Consider the following 14614-nt stretch of genomic DNA (forward strand, 5'->3'; position numbering starts at 1 on the left):
CGCGCAGAGGTCCCCAAGTAAGGACGGAAACGGGATGTGTTCCCCTTTTCCAGGGAATGCATTCATGATGTGCTCAGTCTACGGCCACTTCCAGCCCGTGGGCTACATCAGAGGCCAGTGGCCCTTCACCTCCTGTTCTAACACCGTGTCTGCGCTCACATCTGCATCCACCGAAGCCTGACCTCCCGAGGCCCTCTGGAGCGCTACTTTCACCTTTTGTGGCTGTTCTTGCCGCACGGACACGAGAAACACACCTGCACTCCTCTCCCCAGACTTAGGAATTTCTCCCACATCGCTGACGCCTACGTAGGATCATGGCATGACTCATACAGTACAATAGTAATGGGATTAGGCTTTAATAAAAATTCTCTTAAAGATCTATTCTTTCTTAAAGCGACCAAAAAAAAAAAAAAGGCATCTGGGAAGATAACTGGGGCCTTCTCATTGCTCGTGGCCGCCGACCCACGGTCTTCCCACCATGGCATCACCCACCTGCTCCCACACATGAGCGTGTGGTTTTGCTGTGCCTTTGAATCCTGGGCTCATTTGTTAACAGAAGGAATTGTGATCCATCTGTGTTCAGGTGATACTTCTTAGTGAAATCTAACTCACTATTTCATGCAGAATCTCACACCCCACCCCACCCCGGCACTATCACCCCTTACCCTGTTTATTTTTCTCGGCAGCAGTGATCTGCTAACAGACTTTATCTATTTACTTGTTTATTGCGCTGAGCATGTGTCTTCCCATGCTAGAACGTAAACCCCACAAGGAAAGATAATTGTTTGTTTCCTTTATTACCTACCCCCATGGGCCTACGACAGGCCTAACTTTTGGTAGGTGATACATAAACTCTGTGGAATTAGTGCCTGTTCTGTCAAGGGGTGCTGCCTCGATGCTTCACTACTGTAGAAATTAATCATCAGGCAATACAAAGCCCAGGAACTAGTCGACGAGAGATTGCACTGAGAAAAGACCGTGACTTCCTCCTTTCTTTGCATAAATATTTCTAGGCCACCAACGTAGAAACTTCCCTCAGCTAGACCCCCCAAGTTCTGCCTACTGAATTCTGCCATGGTGGGATTCTCCTCTGCCTGAATGTTTCACTTTCCACATGATAAAACAGACTTAATTTTTGATTAGATTGTGGTCATAGGGAAGCCTGATGCATTTTTTGAGGATTGTGGTCAGCGAACATCTACGCAGACTAGGACAGACACTCCGGTCAGAGCCCCGACGTCGAGGATGCTGACGTGGGGCCGGGAAGTAAGGAAATGATATCTAAGTGGCTTTTCCCTAAGACGCTTAGAGAACTGAATACATATTATTTATATTTAATGATGAAGAAGCTGCTGGCAAGCCAACAGCTGGACGGATTTCTATTAAAAATATATTAGGGCAATGATACTGCTGTGGGCACTCAGACACCGGAAGGCAGAACATCGGGGCCCCAAACAGGCACTCCCCTCCTCTTCTCCACTGACCTTCACTGGCCGACTCCCTTGCCGCTGCCCATAGGCAGGCGCTCACGGCCTCGTAGGAGGCGCTCAGCCGTGTGGTGGGGTCCCTCTTTGGCTTGGGTGGAGGCTGTTTCCGCGGCGACGGGAGGCCACTGCTGTCATCCAGGCTGGACACCGAGTGCAGGGAAGGAGACCGGGTGGATGGGCCGGCCAGAGACTGGATCAGGCCATCCACCGCCATGGGTACCGGGATGGAGGTGTACTGGAAATGCCTGGGTCCACCCTTGTCTTCAGCTCTTGGGGGAACAACACACAAACAGCACCCCACCAGAGGGGCCCAGATGCATTATTCAGATGGTAACAATGAACCCGCTCAAGCAGACACAATCACACCGCGGCCGGAGGATTCATGGGTAGCACTCTGGTTAACCCGGCATCCAGAGAGAGCGGCCCAGCCTTCTGGCCCCAGCTCTATGATGAATGAGCACGGGGGAGATGCATCACGGTGACTTTTTCAAAATCTCACACAAACGCAACCCTTCTGAAGGAGCGCCCCGTTTTCTATCAGGCACTCCCTGAATGAATTTTTCACACTCTGATTATTAAGCAAGTCAGAAAACCAGAATTTCAATCTGAATGATAATTTCGGGGATGATAATATCCATCTTAATAGAGAGTTACTGATGCATCAAATGCAAGGAGTTCATCATTGCCCGTTGGCAAAGAGCAGATACTTGACTTAAAACTGTCAAAAGTTTACATTCCTCTCGCGCGCCCTCTCTCCCCTTCCTTCTTCTCCCCTCATGTAAACTCCGTGAACAAATCATTTCATTATGCGCAGAATTATTATTTTTGTTCTGTTACTTCATCTGGTTGTCCAATGCCAAGCGAACCGCCGCTGGGATCCAGTAACTAAATAGAAAAACATTCCTTCTTCCCTTAATTTTACATCAGGCAAATGAACACGTAATCAAATTGGGAAATTGGGGTGGCGGTTTAGTGCCTGCCGTGAAAATAATAAATATTATTCTGGGAGTCAGATAAAATGAATAGTTATCCGGTCTAAAAAAAAAAAAAAATTCCTTCTGGCTTCACATGTCAATGTAATCATGTACTAGTGAGATGTCAATGCATTCATTTTACAAGGAGTCTCCGAGCATTTGTTCTTGTAATTATATCTTTGTGTGGCAGAGCACCAGCCGGGCTGGGATCTACCACAAGGCAGAGCCAGACACCCATGTAGAAAATGAACTAGCTGAAGATGAAAGCGTGGCACTCAGTGAATAATTTGTTTTCCCTGTAATGTTTAATTACAGTTTTCCGTACAAAGGGAATTTTTTTCAGTATTTAATCACTGAGATATTTGAAGCTAATTAGCGAGAGACACATCACCATTTCATCTTTAATAAAAAATCATTTGACATAGGCATTGAAGACGAAGGGGAGTCGTTTTCAATGGGAAACAACCAGATAGCGCCAAGTTCCTGCGGAAAAACAAACATCTGCCCGACGGCGAGTTAGGACCCAGGTCCCTGCCCTCCCAGGGAGGGCGACTGAGGGCCACGGGTGTCCTCGTCATTCACAGACAGGCAAGAGTGACAAACTGGAGGAGGACCAGGTTGCCTCCACATTTCTATTTCGAGCTCAGCATCCGAAGTGAACTTTAAAATCAAAAGCTTTCCCCCAAACCTTCCGTATTGGCGAAGAAAATGTGACAGATTACTAAGGGCAATATAATACATACAACCATTGATTTCACTACTTTTCTGCTTTCAGAAAACAGAATATACCATTATGCCCATTTGGGGGGTCAGATTTCCAGAAGTTTCTACGAGTCACCCTTATATACATAAGATTTGTATAGGGGCACCTGGGTGGCTCAGTCGGTTAAGCGTCCGACTTCAGCTCAGGTCATGATCTCACAGTCTTGAAGTCCACGAGTTCAAGCCCTGCATCAGGCTCTGTGCTGACAGCTCAGGGCCTGGAACCTGCTTCGGATTCTGTGTCTCCTTCTCTCTCTGCCCCTCCCCCACTCACACTGTGTTTCTCTCTGCCTCTCAAAAATGAATAAATGTTAAAAAGAAATTTAAAAAAATGGACTTATATGAAGATGTCAAGCACCAAGTTATATATTTTTGCTAAGACAGAAATGTTAGCTGCCTTGAAACTTTGGCCTTGAGATGGTAAGTGATACAAGCATCATAGGGGAAGCGGTGATTATTTCCTCTGGCAAAACTAACACATATAGCACCTATTGCAAGAAAAGAAACCACAAGAGGGGACCCTTTTAGATCGTGAGGAGGTTTCAGATAGCAAACTGTGCATGTATCCACTCTTCTTCCCATAACCGCTGTCATGTTTGACTGAACTTTGCATTAAGGGCTATCGGAATTTTCTTGGCTCCACGGATCAATTACAAAGGTAATTAAAGTTGCATTCTATCTGCCTTTACCTTTTGGCTCCTTCCTCTGGCTTGTTTCTGGCTTCCGCCTTCTCTTGATGGTGAGTAGCCTTCATTTCGTTCCGGAGCCGGTCATTTTCACGTGCAATGTCGGAAGCGTTCTGAATGACCAGGGCATCGTAGGTCTTCAACCCCATGTCCTCTGTGATCTGCAGGAAGCTGTTGATGGACGTGACCTCTCGCTGTCTGATGCTCCTTTTCTGAAGCAAGTGCTGGCGTGCTAGAAATCCTCTTATAACTTCCATAAAATAACACAATCAGGGGTCAGCCAGAGGAGCAGAAGTGAAACCCCAGACATGCAACAAACAAAAGTCACAACACATTTATGTTTGAGCAGCTATAAAATAAGACCCGTTTGACTCAGAATAAGAGTTCACAAAACATTCTAATCTCGTATTTGAAAAGATATCGAAACCCAGCAATGATAACACTAGACGCAAATTCCTTAACTCGAGTCCTGACACGTCCACACTTCTTTCCCTAACACAGGCTGGATGTGATGGACTGGATTAAAGTCAGAGGGCAGAAAGTAGGTTCAAACCCCAGAGAATTCTGCAGTGGGGCTCCAACTGGACCATTTTAGGACCATTATGTCAGAAATGTCTGAGGCTTATGGAAGTAGTCTTCTGACATATCACGTGATGTGTTAACCAGGCCGTGATTAAACTCCTAGAAAAGCTAACACTGCATTTAAGACATTGGTTTTCCCTTGAAATTATAGATCTTAGAATTCAAGCAGCTCCTTCTAACCATAGAAACTTAGGATTGGAAGGGACAGCATCCTAAGGTCACAGGGCCCACACGGGAATCCCTGCACCTGTCCATAGCACCCAGGGGAAGGGGTCATCTAAATCCTCCCAAGCACACAGGCTCCCTCTCTCACTTAAATGCAGAGTCTGTATTTAAGACTCTGGAAAGATATTGTGTAGAAATTTAGGATGTCCTTTCTGCTTTCCGGGGATATGGAGCTAGAAAAATGTGTGAGAACCGGGAGGAATAAGTGGGTGAACATACTTTGAAATCGTTAGCCTGTCACTAACTAATGGTAAGACTTGCAAATAAAGGTAGTCATGCCCACCATTTTAAAGGTACTTTTCATGTGTTAGACCTTCCATCATCAAATGTCAAACCCTGGTGATAATTAATACGCCATCAGGTCCATTTTGCACCCAAAGAAAGAGCTTAGTGAAGTCAAGAAAACTTCTCTGGGTAAACACGACCAATGAACGGGAGAGCCAGGATTCAGCTCTCCGTGCTTACATGACAAACTCACTCCTCTCCCTTTGACCATACAGACGCTGCCTTAGCTCTCCAGAGAGCAGAGCCCCAACGGAGGAGTCATAGCAAAACATGTTTGTGATTCATGTGAGAAGGTGCGTTCTAGCAATGGGCACAGGGTGTAAATGGAGAAGGGCATCTCGTGAGAGAGGGAGCCCGTGTGCTTGGGAGGATTTAGATGACCCCTTCCCCTGGATGCTGTGGACAGGTGCAGGGATTCCCGTGTGGGCCTTGTGACCTTAGGACGCTGTCCCTTCCAATTCTAAGTTTCTACAGTTAGAAGGAGCTGCTTGAATTCTAAGATCTATAATTTCAAGGGAAAACCAATGTATGTAACAAAGATGCTTTATTTTTCTTTATAGTGCATGTCGGGAGCGGGGAAGGCCATAAAACACGAAGTGTTTTAAAATATTCCCTGGCCATAGAAGAATAAATGTGCGGGTTTTTTATGATACTCATTTTGATGCCTTTACTTGATTAGAAGGTGGAAGGAAAGCTGGACACGACTTTCCACAATTATAGCTGCAGAGGCAAATAATGATCAGACATCCAAAGTGCTTAAGGTAGGGCTCCTGGGTGGCTCAGTCGGTTAAGCGTCTGACTTCAGCTTAGGTCATGATCTCACAGTCTGTGAGTTTGAGCCCTGCATCGGGCTCTGTGCCGACAGTTCAGAGCCTGGAGCCTGCTTCTGATTCCGTGTCTCCCACTCTCTCTGCTTCTCCCCTGCTTGCACTCTGTCTCTTTCTCTCAAAAATAAATAAACATTAAAGAAAAGTAAAATGCTTAAGGCTTTTTTTTTCTCCCCCAAATGGCAATACTAAATGTTTACCTACTCTGGAATGCAGTTGTATTAAGTGCAAAACAGTCATGCTGAACTAATCTAAAGGGGAAAAATATTAAGCCATAAAAGGTACTATCAGACTTTCAGGATTATAAAATGCACAAGTGTTAACCACGCGACGGGCACGTTGAGAGAGAGAAGGATAAGAATTCAAACTGGTCAGTTTGCTCGCTCATTCCTGTTCCATTAAAACAATTTGAGACATTGACTTTGGAAGGGTGAAGGTGAGGGTATATTCCAGATGTTTAATCTTGTGGAATAAAGGGAAGAATTAATGTGGCTCGGCTAGACTTCTTCTGCCCCAGGGAACAGCAGCACTATTCTCTGCACGCACATTCACCGGGGGACTATCACTCTGCCTCCGGGGGACACCATGTTCTCACACTTCATACTGGCGGCCTTTAAAAACCCTTTAAACATGATATAACAGTTGCTCAAAATTGGTGTCTTTAATAAGAGGCAACTAGGAAAAATGAATTTGCCACAAATCAATATTGGTCCTCTTGCTGACAATTTAAAAGACTGCTTTTATACACTTAACAGCATGGAGATCCTCACAGACAGCTTTCCTCCAGGACAGAAGGAACACAGAGGGTCCAAAAGAAGCTTCCATGAGGAATAATTTAATATTAAAATGATTAACGTTACAGCTTTCTCCCCAACGCCCCCCCCCCCCGCAACATTTACAAAAGAAAAATGAGAACGCTTGAAAAACTGGAAATAACTCCAAATTACATACATTTCGAGTAAATTTCACACTAGCAAAAAGTATGGAAGGGGCTGTTCCAAGAGATGTAAAAGTAAAAATCAATAATTAATGCTTTGCATTTAAGAGCCTGTAATTTTAAAGCTGCTTTTATATCCATTATTTCATTTATGTAATCTGGAATTACAGTTTTTATCTTGGTGCCATTTTTTTTAAAGACCTGTCTCAATTTTGATCCCTAAAGGTGAAGGAGTGTCTAGATTTCTGCTTGTTTCTTCAGTTTTGGGTCAGGGGGGTCAGCTTAATCTTTGCCGTTAAATACAAGAGACCTTTCTAGTGAGCATCCCTGATGGAGGAAGATGCGTGTTCTTCTAATTGTGATGTAGGAAACTTTCCAGGAGAATCTGAGACCCTGCTCTATGGACGAATAACATGCCAGCATAGGGACCTCCATTGGCTCCACAGCTCAGGTGTTAGGGCACTGGTCTGGTCCATGGGACCTCCCCAGCCCGGTTCTAGCTGAGGCTGCAAATGCAGATTCCGATTCTTGAGGTGGTGGGGGCCCGAGCCTCTGCATTTCTAACCGGCTCGCAGGTGATGCTGATGCGGCAGGGGCTCAGATCGCCCGGCAGGTGGCCATGTGGGGCTCACTGGCCTGGGGCCCCAGCCTTTCCCTACACAGATGAAGGATGACCAGACTGTCATAACCCAGAGAGGAGCCAGACTTGTCCAGAGCTGGGGGGAGGGTCTGCCTCCGTCAGCTGGGGCTCCCCACACCGCCCGGCTGACCTCCAGGCTGGTGAAAGTGGCTTCGGGAGACCACGCAGAGAACCAGCCACTCGACCCTGCGGTTTGGAGGACACGGGGGCCGTGGGCCTGAGGTGGGTGCTGGCAGGCACTGACTGCCTGATGGCTCTGCTGGGAGGGGACGTACCTGTCGGGGTCCCAGCCTGTGTTTCTCAAGCACCAGCCTGCTTGTCAAGAAAGAGATGCCTGCTTGGAGTCCTCTAGAGAGGCTTGTTTTAAAGCACTGTCTGTGGTGGCTGGGGCTAAGGGAGAATTACAAGTGACTGTCCCAAGGGGAGCTCATGTCACTTCTCAGGGAGGCAGTGCACAGGAGTGCTGAGGTGCTCCCCTGGGCTCCAACAGCCTTTCAACGCCTGCAGCCCTTCCAGAGAGACCCTGTGCCGGACCGCACAGGTGCCGTTCAGACAGAAGAGCAGCCCCGTCCCCTCACTCCTCCCTCTCTGTCGTCAGCCCCAAGGGTCCACACACACCTGCACGGACAGGCTGAGAGCCATGCCCACGCCCCACCTGCGGGGCCTGAGCTGGCCAAGAGGGATGGTTTCACCTGGAAGGGAATTCTGAGCTTCGAACGTTACTTGGACTCGACCTGCCAAACTCTGATAGTTCAGGGCACCAGCATGTGGCAGGGCTTTCTCTCATCAGAAAATGATGGGACCCCTTGGAGATTTCAAGCAGGGGCTCCATGGACAGAGGCTCGGAGAGAATAAAACCAGTTTCGGACTGAGTTATGCTTGTGCTGGACATTTCCAAAGATAGCAGGGACCCAAGCTCATGTCAGCAGGTCCACCAAAAGCTAGCATGTCATTTCTCCTTCTTCAGCCTTTCTTTAAATATTTATTCATGATATATAGTATAATATAATCATTAAGCAAATTAAAAACTAGTATCTAGTAAGTACATATGCTTTATGGGAAGCATAGTGAAGATTTTTCGAATGTACCCATTTTCAATGGTCACTTGGCTTTTTATAGGAAAAAAAAATCTTTTAAGTTTTTAAAATTAAGTTTATTTATTTGTTTTGAGGGAGAGGGAGAGAGGGCAAGCACAAGCGGGGGGCAGAGAGCAGGAGAGACAGAATTCCAAGCAGACTCTGAACCGTCAGCGCAGAGCTTGAACTCACGAACTCATGAGATCACGACCTGGGCCGAGATCAAAAGTTGGACGCTCAACCCAGTAGGCCACCCAAGCGCCCCTATAGGTACAAAATTCTACATGGAATCTCCCCTACAGCTAAAACGATGCTGTCTGCTATCAAAGGTAACACTCCAATATCCTTGTCACTTCCTAAAGGAAGCTAAGTGTCAGGGATTTCACCAAGGCATATGTAGAATTATGTAAAATGTGGTTTGGTGAATTTGTCTGTTCTGGTCCTCCAAACTCCAGCAGCATATACCAGTGGTGCTGACGGAAATGAGCTAGGACTGTGCCTCATATCTGCGCCTAAGTGCCACACGGCGGATCCCAGTGTGGATTCAAAAGTACATCTTCCTGTCCTGTGCTTTTTGAACAGATCAACAAGCATGAATATTGGCCAGGGGGCGGACATGTACATTGCAAGAAATGAATACTCTCTCTTCCAAATTCCGATTGAGGTGAAAATTTGCTGTAAGATTTCAGATGAAATGACCACCACATAAAGTATGTGCAGTGCGTGCTGGTAGAGAGCTGCCTGAGCCTGAGTGTTTGCCCGGCTCCTCGAAACTGCCCACCCACAGTGTCACGGAAGGGGCCCGCTACCGTGTGGATCCCACCGACATTTAACTCGAGGCGCACTAAATGATTTTGTATCTCACGACTCAAAGACATTCAGAAAGGTTAGTGTGTAATTGTTACCTTTTTGGCAGGTTATAATTTTCCTCTGCAGCTGTAGGCACAAATCATTGAGCTGGCCGGCGTGCCAGTATTTTAGAAACACTTTTCGGACTCCCATCTGAAACACAAACAGCAGGGAGACATTAAACAGCATGAAGATGCCAAAAATAATGATGGAAAACAGTCAGGCAAGAGATTTTTCCAGGAGAGGATTAGAAGGAACAAAGCTAACAAAATTAATGCCAGTACATCTTCCTTAATTTTTTTTTTTAATGCGATTGCATTCACTCGCAATCCCAAAGGTTTTATTCTAATAAGTGTGTTTGCTGTGTGCACACAGGGTCGCTAATGTTTCCCAATGGCCGCACACTGGAGTTGGGACGGCTGCCCCACGCGGTGCCGGTGAGAAACACTGGCCTCGGTTCCAGCAGGAGAGAAGACCGTTCCTGTCAATGGTCGATGAACGTTCAGATCACAGAGTCAGAGACTTGTCCTCCCTTTACGATTATTTTCCTTTTTCAACTCAAAGCAGGTTGAGTCCATGAAAAAGGAAAACAATAAAACAAAAAGACCAAAACAAACCCAAAAAACAAACAAAAAAACCCCAAACCCTGTAACACTGACATACAGAATTGTTGCCACTCTTTGTTTCCACCACCCCCTATGTGATTATAAAGTGGGTGTGTAGATGACCACGGTTGTAGAGATGTAGCACAAAGGCAAAAGTCTCCACAAAGCCATCGATTGGCGAGAATCTTCTAGGTGATCGTGTGAACAGTAACACAACGAACACTTCTCGCCAGAGCTTTGAAAAAGCGTGTCACCAAGTCGGCTTCTACAAAAGTCTTAGCGGTCTGCAAGCTGGTCTGGATGCGCTGCGATGGAGGAAGGCAGCTATCAGAGAAAAGTCTTTAAAACCACAGAACAATCGACCACATCCATCCATTTTTAAAGACATCTTCTTGTGTGTTGTGCATGTTTTCTACAAATTCGCAGAATTGCGGTACGTGTGAGGAATCCCTTCACGACGTAAATTCCCACAGCCTCTTAGGGGAAGCAGGCGTGAATAATTGCAGAAGAGCCCAGTAAGGGCTAACATGAAACGCCGCAGAAGCTTGGAGGGGATCTTCTGCTAGATTAAGACAAAAACACCGCTTAGGCAAACCTTGTGATATGTTTATAATCACATTCTCAGCACTGGAGACAAACACCGGCGCGATGAGAAGACTAACACGTGTGCTCCCAAGCATGAGCTGGGGACATTAAAATGCTAACACCCTCCAGCCCCAGCATACATCACAATGACACCCGAGGCTTGCACGTATGCACACACCATTAGGTACTGGAAGGGTTTATAGGTCAGACTTGTCTCCAGAACGCTTGGCCAGAGGTGGTTTGCGAAGCTTTTCATATGGAAACGGAGTTATTCCAAACAGATGTTGTCACCCGCCCCCCCCCCCCCCCATCCTTCCATCTAGCTGTCCCCTTCGCCATGATCTGTTGTCTTAATGAAACACGCAGTTGTGCAAGAGATTGGGGCCTGAATCTTGCATTGTGGCGGTCAGGGGGGTTATCAGATCAATGGGGAAAGTTCTCAACTACTGTCTGGCTTCAGAGGCTTCTGGTTGACTGGGTGCTATTCTTTGTTTAGTTTTCTTTTAGTTGGTTGAAATCTGAGACAGTCACCTGGGTGGGGAGCTACAGAGAGTTGTTACTTCCCCCCCTCCCCCCCATTGTATTGCCATTCTCTCTCCCTAGTTATTTTCCATAATTCATCATCTTTTTTTTCCCCCTTCCCAACTGCTGACTTATTTTGGCAGTCAAGAGGAAAAGCAGTTGGTACTGTCTGTGGGCACTGCGGAACAAATCTGTGAGACAGGCACTGGGAAGGAGGGAGCATGGCAGCTTTCCGTTCAGCGCTGACTGCGGTATGCAACTCATTGTGGGAAACTTCATCGCAAAGGCAAAATTCATGCAAACCTGGGTCCCCGAATGAAACTCCAAAAGACTGATAGCCTGCAATACTACGCAATGGGGGGGGGGGGGGGGGAGTCAGTAATGATCACTGGGGGGACTAATCTATGGTGGGGGGGGGGGGTTCAACATGGGCAAAAGACCTATGGAATGGAATTAAGAGAACTGGATTCCACTCTCTTCACTAAAAGGAGACCCCGGCTGGACAGGAAGGGAGTTGGGTGGGATGACAAAGATCTCTTAGAGTGACATTTCTAATAGCCATTCAAAACACCAAAGGAGGTTTATTTTAAGATTTATGCTAGATTGGGGGGGGGGCGCAAAGGAGGATGGTCTCAAGGGGCTCACAGCGAAGCTTTTGGGGAAGATCAGAAGTAAGAAAAAATGACAGAGTTGTGTCCCAAGGACACCAAAGAGGAAGAAGTGATCAAGAATGGTATTAGGTGGGATTCAATGAGAACCAAGTTATCTAAGCCATGTAGTCCTGAAGGATGGGCAGGTACTCTCCAGGGTGTCTAGGGATAGTGGGAGAAGATGAATGTGGGACAGAAAAACCAGCTGTTCCTTTCCTGTGAACAGCAAGGGTCAGAAAACTATCTTGGGGTACAGCTGCATTTATGGTGATAAAGGAAGAGGCCATGCATTGTAAACAGTGGCCACCTCATGAAGAGTCTTCCAGGGAAAATTGGACATTTTCCTAGGAACAGTGAGGATGCACTGGGAGATTTACAGAGGTCCCTAGCTAAATTTCATGAAAACATATTTTTTAAATTTTTTAAAAATGTTTTTATTTATTTTTGAGACAGAGAGAGACAGAGCATGAGCAAGGGAGGGACAGAGAGAGAGGGAGACACAGAATCCGAAGCAGGCTCCAGGCTCTGAACTGTTAGCACAGAGCCCGACGCGGGGCGCGAACTCATGGACTGTGAGATCACGACCTGAGTTGAAGTTGGATGCTTAACCGACTGAGCCACCCAGGTGCCCCTCATAAAAATAATTTTTCAGATTGTATTAGAAATTTATAAAGTTCCTTCTTAAAACTGTCTGGAGAATGGGTTGTCAGACTTGGCTTTGGGAGGTCCCTGGTGAAGTGGGGCAATATAAGGTCATCAACGATTTGGATTTGTTGTGGGTCTGTTGGCCAACTCTTACTTATCCTTCACGACTGAAATCAAACCCCACCTCCATTTTGATATCCATGCATCCACTTCTAGTAGGGCTTTGATGACTTCCATTTGCATTCCCATAATATCCTACAGATGATTCTTTGTTTCTCTTATTATATTGCATTGCATATTTGCCATTATGCACATATATTTAATCTCCTGAAGAATATGAAGATATATTCTTGAACTTCACAAGTGGTAAGGATGTGGGGAGGGTTAGATTCAGATTAGAAACAGAACATAAGGAATTGTGAAGTCTTGGTATAAGATGAGTCATAGCAATGGATGATAATGTCTTCAAGGATGAAAATAAGGTATGATGGACAATGAAGGCAGAAGCCGACCCAAAGTTATTGAGTAAGCTGGAAATAAGTCATGGAAGCCAGTAGGTGACAGAACACATGATGGGCGGGGGGGGGGGGAGGGATAAAAGGAAAAAGAAAAGTGGGGTGAAAGCTGTCCACAAATGGTGTAGATGTAAGACAGAAGGTTGGGGAGCAATGAGTCAGCTGGCCCCGTTCCTCCACTGAGACAAAGGAAGTGAAGAAAAACTGAATCCTTGTAACAGAGTATTTTCAGGAATGTCCAGGTGTCAGTTCACACAAGGAGGCTAAATTGGAAGAGGAGTAAATATGGATGCGGTAGGCTTTTCTCTCAATGTATTAGAGACTTCCCAGGACCCGACAGTGGCTAGTTAAAGAGGGGTCTGAGTGCTTCACATGGCAGATCTGCATGTCTCCAGGCAGAACAAAAGGAGTCCTTGTTGAGATCCACGGATTGGGATGATGGCAAGGGAGGAACTGGGCGGGAATGCGAGCACGGGGCATGTGAGAGGAGCAATGCTAGACAGACAGATGCTCCTCTGGGAGCCAGAAGGACAGTCCAGCCCCCAAAGCTCCTGGTGAGTGGGTATAGTTATGCCCATGAAAATTCTCCAGAGGTAGAGCCGAGGGCTTTGTAAGTGAGGGAAGCTTCTGTGCTTTCGGTTCAGTGGGAGGAGGCGAGGATGGAAGGCTGAATTCACATCACAAGTATCCCGCTAAGGCAGAGCTGAAGACTTGTGAACGTGGCTGTGTACTGTGCTACCATCACATTTAGATGGGCTAGAAAATTCTTCTTTCAGCTGTTTGGGTACACTTTACACATATCCAATGGGACCACCCGCCCACCCGCCCTTCCTTCCTTCCTTTTCTTCCTTCCTTCCTTGTCCTTCCCTCCTTCCTTCCCTTCTTTCCTTCTTTCTTTCTTCCCTTCCTCCCATCCTTTCTTTTTTCCTTTCTTTCTCTCTTTTTCCCTATATATATATATTTTTACCATGTAATTTATTTGTGGTTTGGCCTTATTTAGAGACACTCATTGGTATTTTAGTATTTGTTTGAATTTGCTGGTCTTTTAGAGATATCACGTTTATAGTAAATGCCTCTTCTCTCCTTAAAGAATGAAATTAGCCATTTAGTAGTATTTTGGATTTCTTTGTCAGAAACTGTTTTGAATAACACATTTTAGTATTAAGTCCTCTGCTATCGCTGATGCTAAGAATTAGTAGGACATACATCTAGGATTCTTTTTTTTTTTTTTTTTTAATCAGGAGAATCTAGACAAGATCACATGAGTTCTAAACCTTCATTGTCTATTAATGATGTTGACTAGGAGAAAAGCGTTGGTCTTTTTTATTTTTTCTATGGAATAAGTTCACGTAAAGTTACTCTGTGATCAGCGCATTAGTGTGCTATACCAAATCCAACAAATTAGGCTTCGTTTGAATGCAACCGAATGTCCAGATCACCTACATTTTTAATTTTGGTTACATTCACTTAAAAGAAGGTGTTTCTTAGAGAACCAGAGAAACAGAGAGGTTAAAACATTCTCCTACAGAGCCCTTTCCCTGTGTGCTCCCCAGACGCAGACTGTTCTGATCTGAGATTAAAATGTTAATGTCATTCTGACTCCTGTAAAAGTAAACCATCTGTGAATTATAGTCATTGCTATTTTTATTAGAAAACCATTAGGTTTTTTCTTTTTCTTTTTGAAGTGACAGATTTTCAAAGATTAAGCACAATTGTCATTGATGACTTCGAAAGCTTCAATTACTGTTACCGTTCTCAGGGA

The 14614-nt window shown here is 45.6% G+C and overlaps 1 protein-coding gene across 2 annotated transcripts in view; it reads right to left on the minus strand.

Annotated features, from left to right (window-relative positions):
• MYO16 (myosin XVI) overlaps window positions 1-14614 on the minus strand; it is a 611293-nt gene that overhangs the window by 74779 nt on the left and 521900 nt on the right. For both annotated transcript variants that reach the window (XM_060636706.3, XM_060636705.3), the window contains exons 29-31: window positions 9387-9483; window positions 3913-4159; window positions 1485-1756 (exon numbers count right to left, since the gene is read on the minus strand). In XM_060636706.3, the coding sequence (XP_060492689.3) occupies window positions 1485-1756; window positions 3913-4159; window positions 9387-9483 (616 nt within the window). The remainder of the gene's footprint in view (window positions 1-1484; window positions 1757-3912; window positions 4160-9386; window positions 9484-14614) is intronic.

The sequence above is a fragment of the Panthera onca genome, chromosome A1, assembly GCF_046562875.1.
Source record: "Panthera onca isolate mPanOnc1 chromosome A1, mPanOnc1 haplotype 2, whole genome shotgun sequence".
Lineage (NCBI taxonomy): Eukaryota > Metazoa > Chordata > Mammalia > Carnivora > Felidae > Panthera > Panthera onca.